Genomic DNA, 18268 nt, shown 5'->3' on the forward strand with positions numbered 1-18268 from the left:
ATTTCTCCATCTATAACATGAAGACAAAACAAATACACCAGAAGACAAAGGTTCAGAAGAGAAAAGAAGCATGGAGCCTCAGACTGAGGGCAACAGATAATACTGGTATCATGGCTGTGATACTAACAAGAGACAAAACTTGATTTTGGAAAAAAAAAAAAAAAAAACCTGAGAGACTCAGGCAATTATATCTGCCTCTTGCATGCTATCCACAGATGCCAGATTAATAAATCAAAAACGTCCATGAAGACCTTTGTGCTAGTCATGATATAAATATGTGTGCTCTTCATGTCTCCTTAATAATACCAACAAAACTGAAAACAGATAACACGTATCACATGTTTACTCTGTGCAAGGCACTGAGCCAAGTCTTTGGGGCCAGACGATATTTTCTGTCTTTGGTTTTAGTCTTAGCACCTGACACAGTGTGGGTGTATGCAGAAGATTAAAACATTTACTGGCCTGAGATTCAAAGGATTTATAGTTCTAAAACTTGGGAATAGGTTTGAAAGCAATTGCCCTGTGAAGCAGTATTTTTCGAATTTCAGGCCACGATCCATAAATAGATTATGAAATTAATAGAGTAGCCTAAGACTAGAGCTAAAAAAACAAATGTAATGGGTAATATCAGCATGTGGGTTAAGCAGTGAGTCAATCGAGGTGTTGAATCTTTTATTTCACATACACACATGAATGTATATGATAGGGCACGACTTTTAAAAAGTATTTTTACTGAACCACAGTTAAATTTTTCAAGAAAATGCTCTTGTAGAGGAATCTTGAACACACTGCTTTACAAGAAAATATAAAACAGAATTTAAATGTATTTCTTAACAAGAATAATGTTTACCTGAATATTTTAACATCTACTCAAGATGTTTTGGTTTTGCTTTTATTTTTGGTGGCTCACCCCCTTGTTTCTTAACGAAAAGGGTGACAACGCTGATCTCTAGGCTATGTCCCTTTTCCTAGCTCTCAGCCCTTGTGTATTAACAAGTTTGGCCTCATTGTCCCCCCAGTATGGGCACTGGCTTTGAGATGTTTTCCTGAATTCTGCCCTTTTTTCTCTGCAACTAAAACACAGCATTTAGCACAGAGCCGGACAAAGCATAGGGGTTCATAAGAAATATCTGTTGGATTAAGGTTGTTAGGTGGCTGCCTGAAGGACAGAAATAGATCATGGCATGTAACAGAGCAATGCTAGGAGGCCCCTGAAGGAATACAATGAATTCTCTAACGGGTAACTGTCCGGCTTGGGTCCTTCCCAAACTCAAAGATGAGTGCTACAGGAGAGAATGGGGGCTAAGCTCAGTACGCCCTTCCCATTCTTGCTTGAAATGCCTACTCAGTCCCAGAAGTGACTGCAAGACCATTTCCTCCTGCTCTTCTGAACTGACTTTTCAGGGTGCAACGCTGGATCTAACATGCAGAGACTGGAGAGCACCTCTGAGACACACCGGCCCAAGGAGTGAATTGATCCCTCTCCAGTCCATCACCCCAGCCACCCCAAGTGACAGGCCCGCCCTGAGGTGCCCTCAGGTCAGCTATCCAGAAGCATCTAAAATAGAAGTGCAAAGACAGAAGATGAGACGTTTGTGAAACGATAGATCTTTGGGGAAGTAAGCTTATGAGCTGTGAGCTATCCAGAAGTATGCTAGCCTTTGCACCAGCAGATAATACTGCTACTATTTACTGGTTATAAGCAAGCCTCTCTGACTTCTTGCCTGGAGAATCCTATGGCGGGCTCCATGGGGTCAGACACGACTGAAGCAACTTAGCAGACATGCACCAAATTTCAAACCGTTGATACCCATTACCTCTCTAATTTCTTACAGCAACTCACAGAAGTATTAAAATCCACTTTTACTGATTAAGAAATAGAGTCCTATAGGGGAGAAGTACAAGCAAACCTCATTTTCTTGTGTATCACTTAGCTGCACTCTGCAGATAATTGCTTTTTTAACAAACGGAAGGGTTGTGCAGCCCTACATTGAGCAAGTCTATTTATGCTGTGTTTGTCACAGCATTTGCCTGCTTCAAGTCTCTGTCACAGTTTGGTGATTCTCACAGTGTTTCAAACTTTTCCATTATTATTATATTTGCTATGGTGATTTGTGATCAGTGAATTGTGTTTTTAGATATGATGCCACCATACACTTAACAGACTACAATACAGTGTGAACATAACTTTTACATGCACTGAGAAACCTAAAAATTCTTGTGACTCACTTTATTGAGATAGCCTCTTTATTAAGGTGGTCTGGAACCGAACCTGCTATAATTCTGTAAACCTCCAAGCTGTGATTTTTACCAAGCCTATAATTTTTCCCAAGGTCACAATGCTTGTGAGTATAGGCACAACTTAAATTCAGACCTGTCTAACTTTAGGTCCCAAGCACTTTGTACTACAATGTGGAGAATGAGTCTAACTCAAATACCCCGCTGACTTTTCCTTGCATTTTAAAATTCATGACTATGAACTGACAAGATAATCCCATAGGACAGTGGAGCATTTTCCAGAATTCATGAGGTAACCACTGACTCTCTATTCTAATTTACTGAAGAACAAGAAGACTTCCAAGATAGGCTGGAGTATTTCTGTAATGAGTTTAAAAAAAAATCAATTCCAAGGTTGTAGAAGGAAATGAAAACCAACATCTAAATATTAGTAGTAATGAACCTGACTCAGAAGAGGAGAGATGTATTCCACAATGAGTTCAGTAAGAGTCATCTGAATCATTCCAGGCAGCAATATCCCACATCCTAAGAAAGATTAAGAAGGAAGAAGCATTTGCAAACTCTGGTATGTGTCAGGAATAGCCACTCCTGCTCCAGTAAGAAGAAAGTCATACTGGAGGTTAGTGTTTGTCTGACAGGGATCGCAGAGGCTAACGTGCACAGGACAAACGTCACTTATTCACATGATAGATACACATTTACTGGGTACCTACCGCATGCCAGGCACTGCATTAGGACCAGGTGGATGCAGACCATAAGGAGAGAGGCACCATATGCCTTTCAGTGCAGTCCAGACCAGCAGATTAACAGAGGCTGTTGATGGAATTGCTGTCATCATCTACAACATAATGCTTGCTTTGAAGAAAGGTTTCTGATGATGGGACTTCATGACCCAGGCTTCTTCTGGGAAAATCTCTCTATAGAAGTAGAGCATCAGAAAGAATCCTGCCTTAGGCTGCTGACAGTTTTAACTTTAAGAAGGACAGGCCAGCTATTCTTGGAGTTTGGTCTGACCAAGGAAGAGCTGGTAAACCAAGAGGGTATAATGGTTTGAATCCTGGAAGGAAATCCTAGACAAGGAAGAAATCCTGAGCACAATCTAAAATGCATTCTCTTCTTCAGTTCAGAAAATTTTAAAATGGTAAGCAAACAAACCCCACAACAACTAAGCAAAGAAACAGATTGGTCCCATGGTAAGAGATGCTAAAAGGAAATAAAACATAACAGATACAGCTGGAGGGAGGGGCAAAAAATGAAATTCTGACTAGGCATTTCTGGTGATCTCAAAAATGAAGGAAAAAGGCAATTTAACACAAATAAAACATAAAACTAAATGCAATGTGGTATCCTGGATTGAATCCTGGAATGAATAAAGGCATTAGTAGGAAATATCTTGAAACTGAATATCAAGCTAGAGTTAATAGTTCCGAACCAATGTTAATTTCTTGGTTTACATGGTACATTTATCAAAATGTACATTTAAATGTAAAATGTTGACATTAAGTGGAACTGGGCAAAGAATGTATGGGAATATCTGTCCCATTTTGCAATTGCTCTATAAATCTAAAATTTTATTTCAAAATTTGGAAAGTTTTAAAAAAAACCCTATACAAGACATTCTTAGATGAACTCTGATATTGAAAGAAATGTGACAATAAGAGGGTTAGATAATTAGGAAATGCAACACAGACAAGCCAGGAGCCATGATTGCATATAGTGAGCCCCCAAGTCCCCACCTTCTTCCCTGGGTCCAAAAAGCTAATGACATCAATAGAATATGATGTCCCTGACAAGCAGTAATAATAACACAGTGCTAGTTCAGACTACATATGGAAGATTTTATACCCTTCTGGGTGGTACACTCTAAAGAGAATACCGTATTTTTATAGATAGAGTGAAGAGTCTTTTCTAAGGGATAGTGAAAGAATAAGGAGAAAAAGAAGATTTAGGGAGTGAAGGAACTCGGTCTCTAACACATGTCAGGGAGACTACTGTATTCTTTGAGTTCCTGAAAGAGGAACTAATGCCAAAGCTAGTGTCATACATGGAAATCGATACTTGGGTTCAATGGAACAGTTTGGCAATCCACACTCAGAATGTGAGGTTGGACAGGCTCAAACAGAGGTTGAATGAGGGCTCCTGGTGGGTGTCTGAAGTGGACAAAGTCAGGGAGATACAGTTCTAGTTCCAGTGATAGCTCTAGTTCCAGCAATTCAGTTCCAGCAATGCAGCTTATAGCCTTTTTGGTGCCTATTGACTTTACGATCAACTAAAACCCCATGTGAAATTCCATGGAAAGAGGCCCTGTAGCATATAAATACTGTTGAATTTTGGAACGCAGTGGTTAGATCTCATTTTGCTGACTCTACTGTTCTGGTAGCTTGTCAAAATCCTTTTGAACATGGCAAATATCAGTTGCCTCACCAGTGTTCCCTGTCAGGTTTGTGTCATCTGCTAACTGAATAAACCTGCCTTCAGTGTCTTCAAGTTATTGATATAAATGTTAAAGAGGACAATCATTCAGTCATTCACTCAATAAATATTTATCAAGCACGTACAATGTGTAAGGTGTTCAGGACAGAAATGAGAGGAGAAACCGTATTTATATTTGGGACAGATCCTAAAACAGTTTGCTTTCTCTAAAGCGCTAAGATGAGGTGTACCTCTTTCTTTGAAGATTTAATTTAACTCATTAGGTATTTATCGATCACTTTTTTCTTGGCATCAGTTAAGCCTTCTTAAAGGAACAAAAGAATTAAAATTTGCAACCCTATTCTCGAGAAGTTGGTCCTCTCACTAGTAATTCTGGCTTTGCGGCTTTTATGCCACAAGATAGGCAACGTTTATATTCTTGACAAAGTGAGTGGTAGACAAGATATTTGATTCTGATTAAAACCTTAATGTCATTTTATTTAAAGCTCCAAAAAACAATGATAGATTATTAGAGCTGAAGCGGGCAACAGGGCATCATCTTCCCCACCCACCTAGCCAATATTACTTTCAACAACTACGGTCTGATTCTTGAGCAGTTACACTGTTGTTGTTGATCAGTTGCTAAGTCCTACCCAACTCTTTTGCCACCCCATGGCAGGCGAGAATACTGGAGTAGGTTGCCATTTCCTTCTCCAGAGGATCTTCCTGAGCAGGGATTGAACCCACGGCCCCTGCTTTGCAGGCGATTCTTTATCGCTGAGCCAGCGGGGAAGCAGTTATACTGTGTTCAGTTCAGTTCAGTCACTTAGTCGTGTCCAACTCTTTGCGACCCCATGAACCACAGCACGCCAGGCATCCCTATCCATCACCAACTGCCTGAGTCTACCCAAACCCATGTCCATTGATTGAGTTGGTGATGCCATCCAATTATCTATACTATGTAAACCTAATAATTAGAATGACATCATAACATTCCCTATGTCAAGTCAAAAATTGCTTCCCTTTGTCTCTTCATCTCTAGTATAAACCCTCCATGGTTTTTGTTAAAGAATTGAATGAATTCTAATTCTTCTCTCTGAAGCTAGGTAAAAAAAAAAACAGGTTTGGTCCAACCACTTGAAGTCAATAATTATTTCTCCACTTAGTCTCTACTTTTCTAGCCTAAGGATCTACTATTCCTTAATTTGACATGGGTTGAGGACTATTCTTGTCATTTAACAGCCTGACGCCATGCCTGGCATAAAGCAAGCGCCTAAGATACACCTACTGAGCAAGTACATGAACTGGAAAGCTCCAGTCTGTCAATATCAGCCTCAAGAACAAACACCTGGAACTAGGAAATATATTGCTAAAAATGTGGCCAGAGAAGTGGACTTGTTGACCTAATGGAGTTCGCCTGCTCTGAACATTATACTAATTTTTTAATTGACGTATAATTGACTTACAATGTGTCAATTTGTGCTGCACAGCAAAATGATTCAATTATGCATACATATGTGGTGATTTAGTTGCTGAGTCGTGTCCAACTCTTGTGACCCCATGGACTGTAGCCCACCAGACTTCTCTGTCCATAGGATTTTCCAGGCAAGAATGCTGGAGTGGGTTGCCATTTCCTTCTCCAGGGGATCTTCCTGACCCAGGGACTGAATCAGGGTCTCCTGCACTGCAGGCAGATTCTTTACTGACTGAGCCACTGCTGCTGCTGCCGCTAAGTCACTTCAGTCGTGTCCGACTCTGCAACCCCATAGACGGCAGCCCACCAGGCTCTCCCGTCCCTGGGATTCTCCAGGCAAGAACACTGGAGAAGCCCTGTATATACATATACATCTATGTGTGTATGTGTGTGTGTGTCTTGTGTACAGTGAAAGTTGCTCAGTCATGTCTGACTCTTTGCAACCCCCTGGACTATACATACTATGGAATTCTCCAGGTCAGAATACTGGAGTGGGTAACCTTTCCCTTTTCTAGGGGATCTTCCCAACCCAGGGACTGAACCCAGGTCTCCAGCATTGCAGGCAGATTCTTTACCAACTGAGCTATCAGGGAAGCACACACGCACACACACACACGCATATACACACATATATACACACACACACATAAATATATATATATACACATTCTTTTAAAAACTCTTTTTCATTATGATTTATCACAGCATATTGAATACAGTGCCCTGTGCTATACAGCAGGATCTTGTTATTTATCCATTCTACATATAATAGCATCATTTGTTAACCCCAAACTTCCAGTCCATCCCTTCTCCTTCCAACCTTCCCCTGGGCAACCACAAGTCTTGAACCCTGCACTTTTAATGGTGCTTAGATCCAGCTTCTTTTTGTCTTTCTGTGTGGGGAGGAGGCAGTACACTAATGACACACTGTTTGTGCCCAATTAAAATCTATAATTGGAAGACACTCATCAAGAGTCACACAATTGTGTACCAAGAAAGGCTAGACCACAGCATTTATTTCCGTGTGAGAAAGAATGGTATGTCCTTCTGGGTCTGCATGTCTTCCTAAGGTCATGCTGGTATTCTGATCCCCATAGCACTTAAGCCCCTTGTGAATGTGAAGATTTTGCAATATGGCGCAGGGGAGACCCAGTGGTTGGGTACAGCATGGCACCTGAGGAAAAGCCAGGATTAGCTGATCTGCTAAGCAGCTGTTTAGAATGGGCCCGGCTATCCCAGAGTGAGATGTTCAATAGGGAGAAACTTCCCCCAAATTAAAACATACAAGAAAAGTTAAGTCCAATGAACCCAACAGAAGCTGGGATTGTCCTGGTATCAGCTTACCTGAGGCTGCAGAGTCAGGCAAGAAGAACCAACCCTCAGGGGGGAAAGGAAACGAAACACAACAGTGATGACGATGCCAGCACCAGCAGGCACTGGCGCTTACTAAACTCCAGACTGTTCACAGGCATTTATGCTTTATTCCCCAAGCTAAGACACCATGATCACCATTAACACCATGATCACCATTCTACAGCTATAAAGATGAGGGCTTAGAGAGGTTCCAAAACTTGCCCAAAGTCTCGCAGATCTAAGTGGTATACCCAAGGTGAGGTCCCCAGCTGACTGCCTCTAAAGCTCTTGAACTCAAGCATCACCCCACAAGGCTTCTGTCCCACGTGTTTATTTATCCTTTAAAACAGATTTTATCAAGCATCCTCAGCATTCCAGGCCTGTGCTAAACCTTGCACACACAGTGGTAAAAAAAAAAAAAAAGAAAAGATAAACACAGTCCCTCATGGTGTTTAGTGCTCTGGCAAGAACAACAATCAAACAAGCAACCCCAATCAAGTGGGATCCATGTCACGGCAGGAGAGGTTAAGGGTGAACCCCCCAGGCACAAGGGAATAGACTCTTCCCCCGTGAAGTCAGTCTTAGAAGCTTAAGGGATATGCTGGCAAGACTAAAGAGTGAGTCGAGAGTCAGAGAAGAATTAACTCTTGAGGCGTGGAAGTCAGTGGGAGACACAGATATGTGCTGGATGTGGAGGGAGGGGTCAGAGGCTCCCATGAGGCTGAGGAGATGAGCACAGTGAGATTCCAGAGGCCATGGTGAGCGGTATGGACCTGGCAATGGCAAAAACTGCTAAGTTCACAGGGACATGCCCTCATGCGATTAGAAGATTCTTCCACCAGAAGGGAGGCCAGGTTAACACAGATGTTGCCCCGTGGGACTGATACCCTGGGAAGGCATTCCACGCTTCACTTGGGCAGCTGAAATTTCTCGGGCCTTGTGAAACCCAATCCAAAAAGTTTCTGAACCTCTCCAGGGAGGGTGTGTGAGTCTTAGGTGAGTGAAGCCAATACATTCTAGATCCTTTCTTTACGTAACCCACCAAACCTTAGTTAAAGTCCAGCTTTCCCACGTGACAGGTGAGGAAACAGAGGCTAGAGCAGTTCAGCATGATTGGGGCAGACGGAATGTCTGGTTCCCATTGATCATTCTCCTTAATAGTTTTACGCATCTCTACCCTGTCGGGGCCTTGAGGTGCCTGCAGCGTATTTCCCCTCCCCAGCGTCTAGGTTTCATCTAGTTTGATTTGAGCAGCACAGTGCTAGCAGCCGTCATATGAGTAGAGGCTTTAAATGTGATTGAACGGTGAAGCGTGCCTTCCTGCATTTCTGCCACTGCCAGGAGATCATGCCTCATAGCTGCTGCTTCTCAAGCCTGAACCCAGTCACACAGGGCAGACTTGCACCTGGTCTGCAGCCTAGAGCCAAGGTCAGCAGAGGTCAACAGACCCCAGGAGACTTGAAGACTTTCATTGCAAAGCAGAGTCACTGCCGTTTACCCAGAGACTTGCAAATGTGTGAATAAATGTTTCTGGTTATATGCCAAGGAATTTGGGGTAATCTGTTACACAGCATCATCACAGCAATACCTGACTGATAAGAACTTACTCTGAACTTATAAAGAAACTTGCTGGAATGCACAGCACTGCCCTGTCATGGAACCAGGGTGCCTTGGTGGTGGCCTTCTAAGGGAGAAAGCAGTCTAGACTGCCGCTACAACCCACTCTGCTAGCCCCTGGCTTCCCGCCCACCGCACACCACTCACCTGAGTCTGACGCTGCCGGGCTCACCAGGCTGAGCAGCTCCTGCTCCTTCTCATAGTCCCCTTTGCAGAGCAGCTGCCCCTCCTTCAGGACAAACTCATCACCCTTCTGGAGCTGCCGCTCACAGACACAGCAGCAGAAGCAGCTCAGGTGGTACACGCTCTTCTGGGCCCGCATAACAAACTCGTTGGGTGCGATGGCCTCAAAGCAGCCCCCGCATTTGACAGCGAACAGCCTAGCAGCAGGGAAAAAGCAAAGCAAGGTCTGTGAGAAAGACGGCTCAGGCCCAAGCCTTCCCTCGAGTCAGTCGCAAAAGGAACGTCAAGAACTGGGATAAGGAGACTTGGAATGGAACAGGCTTTAAATCTAGCTGATGTTATTCCCAGAGGAGGCTGAACCAAAGAATTCAGTGGAGTTACTCTCTCAAAGGCTTAAGAAAAGGCTGAGCAGCCTTGGAGGAAATGTGAGCTGAAGCCCAGAGTGTATTTGGTGTGGTCCGCGGCAAAGTGTTCCCAAAGGATGCTCTACAGACTGGTGCCAGGCAGGCTGCCCAGGGTCCCCAAGGGCTGACTATTCAAACAAAATGGCAATAACAAAAAGGTCCAGGCCTACACCAGTCGCATGCAAATGGATGGGACCCAGAATGTGAGTTTTTCACAAGCTCCCCAGGGCATTCTGACCCGCCGTCTAGTTTTTGAGAGAGAAACTGCATCCCAGCTTCCGAGCCTGATAGTCAGTGGATTCAGCGCAGCTTTCAGGACTTTTCTCTCATTACACTTATTTTCAACCAGCCATGAAGAGGGTGCCCATCTATGCCAGGAGGAGGCAGTAGATACTAGTGATATAAAGGTTAATGAGATAATTCCCTTCCAGAAATGAGCTCAGGCTAATAAGAGAGACAGACATGTCCAAATAACCAGAGGGTTCCAGAACACAAAAGAGGAGATGACTGACTGTCAGGGAGTCAGCAGGAGAATCTGCATTTTTTAGCACATTCAGTAAATCTTGGTCCAGAGCATTATTCTATAGACAGGCCCTCCACCACGACAGCCTAAGTGTGGCCAGTCCTTTCACACACTCACTCACTCATTCAGGCTTCTTTCCATTCATTCTTTCATTGATTCAGAAGCACCCACCACACACTACACCAGACACTCTGTGTCTTAACAGCGGGTTGGGGGAAGGAAACCCCGCCCCAGCAGCATTCAGGTCCTAAGAGTCTCCTGGAGTGTGTGTTGCAGGCCCCAAGAATACAAAACAGAGTCCTCATCCTCAGTCTGCATCCTCTGTTACAGAGCTCCCATAACAGTGAGAGAAACCGCAAACAAAGAAACAGACAGATCATGTCTACCCAGAGGGATTTACCTTCAGGGAACAGAATATAAGAATGATATGAAGCAGTGCTTCATGAACACAAAATGGGTGGCACAAAGCCCTAGCCTCTTTATAACAGTTAATCACGTCTCAGTCCTGCAGCTATGCTAGTAGAGGGCCACATCCGTACACGTGCGCAGTGTGTTTATCTTGGCAACTTCCTGGACAAACGGAAGAGTTTTGAGGGTAGAGTGGAGAAGCGGGTAAGGAGGAATTATCAAGAAAGGAACTGGCACAAGAGAGAGGAAGGCTGCAGTCTTCAGGTGAAGGAAACCAAGGCCTGGAAAAGGGGCTGAAGCCGCCTCCTGCGAGTCTGCTAGGGAACAGCCTCTCTGGACAGTGGCCAGCCTGCAGGGGACTCTGCACAGCTCGGGATGAGAAGCACATGTGCAGTCTCACTTTTAACCTGGACCTCGGGCCCCAACACCAGCCTGCCCCCTCCCCTTGACCACTGGACGCTCATTAGAAATGCCCATCCTAATATGCCTGCCTTCTGCCTCTCAACAAAGGAGGGTGAGGTTGGGGGGAACGGTTCAGGGGCTGCTGTGGCTCTTTCACCACTAAGCAGGTATGTGACAGCCCCCTATACAGAGCTCCAGGTCTCCGCTGCTCTGCCCACGCCCTCTCCCTTCCCCCATCTGCTCTGGGTGGTTCTGCTCTCCAAGTCAGAACTTCAGGGCACACCCGACCCTGGAACGATGGCCTTTACTCCCCACCCCAATGCTGGATGTCGTGTATCAGACAGAAAATCCACCTAGTTCATCCCCAGCCCAGAGTCCCCCAGACACTGTTTGCCAACTTAAGCAAACAAATCAGGGCTTTAACAGGAGCTGGTCAAACGCTCTTTGTCCCCAGGCTCTCCTTCTCCTCCCCTTCGCCGGGAAGGAACTGTCAAACAGAATCAAGGCAAGCGCTCCCGGGAGTCAACAAGCTCTCGAGAATCCACAGTCACAGGTGGTGGCATCTGTGCTTGTCTAACTTCTACCCTGTTAATCTCCTCCTCTTTCTCCTCCCTTCTTAATTTCAACCCCCACTCCAAAAACTTCCCCCAAGTTGGAAAAGGGAGGGTTGGGGGGAGCTCAACAAAGAAATCCCACCATGTTGACTCAGGAACGGCTGGAGGAAGTGGCGGGAGTTGCCTGGGCTCCGATCCTGTAATGATCATGATGGGCAGGGGTGGGGGGGTGTAGAGACCTAGAAGCGGGGGCGGTCCTGTTTCTCTCCATTCTCTGCATCGGCTTCCCCACTCCGGGTGAAGACCAGGTTGACCTCACCTAACTGCTTTTCACTAACCCGAGGGCAACGCAAGGAGAAAAAGCGCACACAGTCCATCACCTGTGTCCCAGATGTGTACACAGCTGCGCGGGTACTACTGTGGACCCAGCTGCTGACTGCACACTTCCCACAAGTTGTTGCCTCTAAGGCTCAGACAAGCAGAGAGAAGGATTTGTTCGAAAGTCCAGGTCATAATTAAAACACAGCCTATCTCTTCCCAATGCCCTGGATGGCGGCCCCCACGGTGACTTCACCCTCTGAATGCTAATGAGACTTCACTCCGGGTTCAGAGCCTGGCAGGCTGGCTGTGCCCTGGAAAGCTAAGCCTGACTTCCAGAAACGTCCAACTCTGCTGGGCACATGTAACAACTGCCAACTTTGCCCACCACTAGACATTCACCCACTCCACTCCTGAAGGCTCCGTAAATGATTCTTTACCTCTTTGTTAAATCTAATTCCCTCATTTGTAAAACGGAAATAACAGGTTCTAGCCGGTGGAGACATGTCCAGGGCCCAAGCCCTCTGTTAAGAGTTCTCCTTCCTCTATTAAATGTCCTTTGTCCTCCATGGGGCAGACATGGGGGTGGAGCACTAAATAAGGCCACGGTGTCCTCAGGGAGCTCACATTCTCCATCAGGCTGTCAACAAATGACCACAGGAGGCTGTGTTTGGGGTATGTAGGAGGGGCCCAGCCAGAAGAGCCCCAAACAGCCCTACCCAACTGGCTCGGGCTAGAGGTCACGACATTGTCCTTCTCTTCCTTCCCTCCCTCTGCATTTAGCTCTCCTCTTCCCTCTGGCCCTTTCCTGCTCCCACCACAAGCAGGGAAGCCAAGGCTGACTGAAGTTCCATTCCAGGTCTTGCCTATCTCTCTCCCCAAACAGCCACCGCTCTAAGATGCACAACTGATAGTTTTGGTGAGGCAGCTGGAGTCGAGTCTGCTGGCTCGGCCACCTCCAGGCAGTCCGTGAGGGTTAGGGCTCATCATGTAACCTCTGGCAGCCTCAGTTTGCTCCGACGACGATGCCTACACTCCTGGATTACTGGGGATGAAATGCCAGCAGGACCTGGAGGCCCGTAAGGAAGGGCACAATTCCTAGTTCTTATAACGTGCCTTGCCTCTGTCTTTGACTTTTTTTTCCCCCGCAAAGGCGGCTGTCTGTGCTCGAGTTTCCAAGCTGTGTCCTGAGAGATGGCTTCTTCCCTGACAGCAGGAGTCCTTTTGCTGACTCCTCCCAGCTCTGACATTAGCACGACCTCCTCTTCAAAGTGTGCAGCACTGACCCAAAAGAAGAACGGGGGATGCATGGCTGGCACAGCGGACATGCAGAGCACACGCCTTAGACAAGGCATGTCCTCCCACCACAATGCACTGAGACAATGCGACAGAAATAAGGTGTCTTGTATTAGGTGCCATGGAGGGCAGCAAAGAAGAAAATAGAAGGTGACCTGATTCAGGGAAAGGACCCCGGACTTGATGTAGGAAGACCTAGGCTCCAGGTTTCTTTTATCAAAAGGCCTCAGAAAAGCCACTGTCTTTCCCTGGGCCTGTTTTCTTATCTTTAATGAAAAAGTACTGCCCTGTATTAACTGTTACATCAAGTTCTTAGAGGTCATGGAAGGGGTCAGTCTCTATTCTGCTTGTCTCCTTTTAACCAGAGAAGCCAGCTAAGTCCTAAATCCAGGTCTCCAGATAGCGTTTCAGCATGACAGGGCCTTACTATGTTAATTCTCCAAACAAGATATTTTCCAGAAACATATCATTCATAGACATACATACATACATATGTAGGTGTGTGTGCACATATATATTTTTTGTATATCTATGAATGTTATGGTTCATTCACAAATATACATATATCTGTGTATATGTATACACAAATATACACACACACACACACAACAGGTAAGGCAAGAAGAGGACATGTGTGAATGAACACACAAACACACAAAACATACATATGCAAACACCAGCTAAAACCAACAACTCACTCACGTATCTCTCTCTCTTCCTATCTACATAGTATAAATACATAAGTACTTCCAGAAAGGATTTGCATTATATACATACATGTATATATATATAATACAAATTTTCAAATATATCTATTTCTAGAAAAGATCTCATTTTGAAGATAGCAAAATGCTCCTAATTTTGAAAAAATTTGAAATCCATTAGGTTGGATAATTTCTTAACTCAGTCCTATTTTCATGATTCATGCGTTTATTATAGTGTTGGAGATCCTACTCTGTAGGTAAGGAGAATGTTTCCAAAGCAGATATGAAGGCTTGCCACCTGAGAATCTCCTAGAGAACGCGCCTACGATGACGAAGACAGAGGCCAGACCTCCCGGAAGCAACAGCACACCTTGCACAGCTGGAGTTATGGCAGAAAGATGACAGTGTTCCGGATCCTGTGTGGGCACCTGGACTTTGGTGCTGGTTATGCGAACGCAAGACAATCACTCCTCATTATACATACTGGGGTTCTCATCACTAGAACATCTTTCACCCCCAAATTATTTTATTACAAAGAAAGAAGCTTATAGAAGATAGAAGAAGAGGAAACTGGTCTTCATTAAATACTGCAGTATTTCTTATATTCATTTCCTCACTAAATTTGTGTAGTAATAGCAAATGCTGCTGCTAAGTCACTTCAGTCGTGTCCGATTCTGTGCGACCCCATAGACAGAAGCCCACCAGGCTCCCCAGTCCCCAGACCCCATGGATGGAGGAGCCTGGTGGGCTGCAGTCCATGGGGTCGCTAAGAGTCAGACACGACTGAGCAACTTCACTTTCACTTTTCACTTTCATGCATTGGAGAAGGAAATGGCAACCCACTCCAGTATTCTTACCTAGAGAATCCCAGGGATGGGGGAGCCTGGCAGGCTGCCGTCTATGGGGTCGCACAGAGTCGGACACGACTGAAGCGACTTAGCAGCATATATCCTCTCGAGCACTCCTTTCACAGGAGAGATAAACAAACAGATCAAGCAGCTACCATGGTGTTCTAAGCTCCTGACAGGTTTCCTGGACACACTCCTGGCTTCGCAGGAGGTTCTGAAGCTCTGCTGCTCACATGCAAGTGAAAAGCAGGAGTTAGGAACCAAGTTGGTCCCTTCAAGTTACTTGGTTATTGGGCCCCAAAGTATATGAAAGGATCTGTGAAAGAGGTCTATCCTCTACAGAGTTGTATTAAGAACAAACAGTATCCAGATGTTCTTAGACCTAACACCCCCATGCCCAAGAGTCTACTCTGATTCCAAGATGATTAGGAAACAAGATGATTCTTGCAGGAACCCCAGTCACTGGGGCATGTGGTGGGTCACTGTTTCCAAGGTATAGGCAGAAATGCAGGTCAGTGGGGTTGGAGCCAGAAAGATCCAAGAAAGTCCAACCAGAGAGGCCGAGTTACAGAAACAGTAAGACAGGGAGGCAATGTGGTATAATCAGTACTCCACCACTTAACAGCTATGCGAGCTCGATCAGACCATGATGGCATTAGTGTGCTCATCTACAAAGTGGAAATAATCAAGGGACCTCTGTCAGAGGGGCACAACAAGAATTAATTGAACTGACACATCAGAACTGCTTAGCACAGTGCTTGGCACATGGTAAATCTTCAATAAAATGGTAACTATGATGATGAGGAGGAGGATGGAGAAAAAGAGCTGAATATGAAATGTGATAGAGAAATTAGCAGGAAAAGATGATGAGTCATAATGTCAGAGACTGGGAGGATCAAGATGAGATAAAGGAGCATGGACAGAGCAGGACTGGAGCAAATAATTCAGGAACAAGGCCATGGATAATGCAAGAATGTCAGCAGTCAGGATCTCAGCGGTGCTGATCGTGGACTTGGGGGGTCAGTCTTGATAATATACTGGAAGGAAGGTCTGAGTTGCCAGCTGCTTTAATGGCCTCAGGCTAGGGTTTGCATGCCACCTATCCACCCAGGATCTGTCTGGACTCACCCAGCTAACAGCGCTGGGAGGGCTAGATGAAGTGTCCTCTTGTTCTGTGTATCAACGTAAAATATCAAACGAAAAGGGTAACTCAGGCTTAGTTTTCTTTTCGGTATCAATCTTTTTCACCCGTGAATGCCCATGGCTCCCTCCAACCTCTCCCACCTCCTGCCACATTATCCCCTAGAAATCAGACGCTAGATGCCGTGTTATCCCCACATTTAGTCTCCAGGTTGATGATACAACTTCCCATATACGGAATATTAAAGAACGTGGCAGCCTCATGCAAACCCAAATTTATCCCAGGACAAAGGCTTTGAGACCCATGAGGGCTGAGGAGGATTATAAGGGGAGCCCCCGTTATGACATGTTAGAAGGTTCCAGAACCAAGTATATGTTCGGAAAGACGGAGATCTTCATTAACCTTGACCCAGAGTACTTCAGACCTCAAAGGGAGCCTCTCAAAGCATCCACACCATAGATAATGAAGTAGAAGGATGGAAAACAAGTAAGCACATGAAAAACCCTGATACCAACTTAAGGCCAACTGACTGTATTCTGTTCTTTCTCACCAAAATAAGAAATTAGAGCCATTTCTAGCCTTGGACCGCAGATCACTACAGATCATACTGCCTTTCCACAGTCATTGACAACACGAGTTTTAATCCAGTCTATGAACTCTTTGGTCTAGAAAGTAGGAGTGGGTCTTTGTATATAGTCCTTTAGCAAGCAGGCAGTAACCTGCAGAGCACTGTTTCCACCCTCTCCACCAGGGGGCAGCATAGCAGCATGCATTAAGTGCCATGTTGACTTGGTAACTGAGGTCATCCAAGCACTGAGACAGGGATTGGCAATACGCCAAAACTGTCTGTCGGGGAAAATCTGCTGCTGGGAGTCTGGGAGACCATGTGGCTAAAAAGAAGGAGAGATGGTGAGAGAGATGAGTATTCAAAAGTATCGGGAACCAAAAGCATGGCTTGTGGCCTTAGAAGCGACGACACAAGCAACCTTGTCAGCTGGCTCAAGGTCTCTGTCCTTGAGGCTGAGCCAACACCACCACAATGAGCAATGGAGCGCGTGGTCCTGGGTCGGTGGGAAAGTCTGCAGGCACAATAGCAGTGGCAAGATCGTCTACAGGAGACCGTCTCAAGACTCTGCAGCGGGGAGAAAACGGGAAACAATAAGTGGCCGGCAGAGCCAATCAGAGTCTCTGTCTCCCTGGGGCTCCTGGGGAGCTGTAAGAAGGACCATACAAAGGGATGAGAACTGCCGAGCGTGATGCCTGCAGTCCCAGAGGCTCTGTGAGGCGCTGGCTTCACCGAGAAGCACAGGGTTACACACACAGCTCTCCACGTCGCTGGCAGTGGGCAGCTCTGACCTCAAAGCGGTGGACTGAGTAGTTGGTTGGCCAAAAAGTTTGTTTGGGTTTTTCCATACTATCTTATGGGAAAATCCAAACGGCCTTTTTGGCCAACCCAATATTTTTTGTTGCTGTCATTGTCGCAAGGAATCTGCGCCAGAATGAGCAAGGCTGGCAGGAAGAGCCTGGCCTCTGAAGTCTGATAGAACCTGGATTCAAGTCTGGATTCCATCTTTGAGAACTTGAGCAAGCTATAGACTGTTTTGAAGCCTCTGTTTCTTTATCCAAAAAATGAGATCATAACTGTCACAAGATGGTTTTGGAGCTTCAATAAGATAATGTATTTGAAGGATCTGGTACATACTAGCTCAGTAAGTGGCAGCTATTAACTCTCTTTATTGAAATCAGTTTACCATATCTGCCTGTGTGAGTGTGTGTATAAGATCATTTATTTCAAGACAGCCAAGTGAGCCAAAAATAGAACTTCATGAGCATCTCAAGTCTCTGTTCTTCATTATGTAATAAACTAAATTAGACTTTAATGAGCCTTTCGTATGTTACTGGAGAAGAGACCAACAGACAAATATGGAAGTCTAAATACTCAGGAAGAAACAGGGTACATTTCATTCAGGCAACTATGGCTATGGTCTATCCTAACCTAAGGTCAATATTGACATTAACCGACCAGGGTTGACCAACACCCACGTTCATTGCCCAACACCTAGCATATGTTCAGGAAGTCGGTAGCTCCATGTTTGACTGACCAGAGCCAACAGTTGCTATTTGGTTAATGCTGACATTATCTGACAAATAGTTAGAACAGATCCTTCCCCCTTATCACCTCACTGCTCGGGGGACTGCTTCTCACTGAGGCTACTGGCCACCGTATGGATGCACACTGGGGTGCTGATATTCTTGCCTTGTGGCCCTAACTCACAGACCCCATCCCCAGAGATCAGATCATTTTCCCCCTCATTTTATAAATGGAAAGAAACTCAGGCCAGAGAAGGAAAGGTGACTACCCCTCACCACAAAGAAATTTCAGATGACTGAGA

General features: G+C 45.3%; 1 protein-coding gene across 1 annotated transcript in view; it reads right to left on the reverse strand.

Moving 5' to 3' along the window:
• The window catches only part of LMX1A (LIM homeobox transcription factor 1 alpha), a 167604-nt gene that overhangs the window by 41943 nt on the left and 107393 nt on the right, over positions 1–18268 (reverse strand). The window contains exon 4 of the mRNA XM_018046548.1: positions 9242–9474. Coding sequence (XP_017902037.1) covers positions 9242–9474 — 233 coding nt within the window. The remainder of the gene's footprint in view (positions 1–9241; positions 9475–18268) is intronic.

This window comes from Capra hircus, chromosome 3, assembly GCF_001704415.2.
Source record: "Capra hircus breed San Clemente chromosome 3, ASM170441v1, whole genome shotgun sequence".
Classification (NCBI taxonomy): Eukaryota; Metazoa; Chordata; class Mammalia; order Artiodactyla; family Bovidae; genus Capra; species Capra hircus.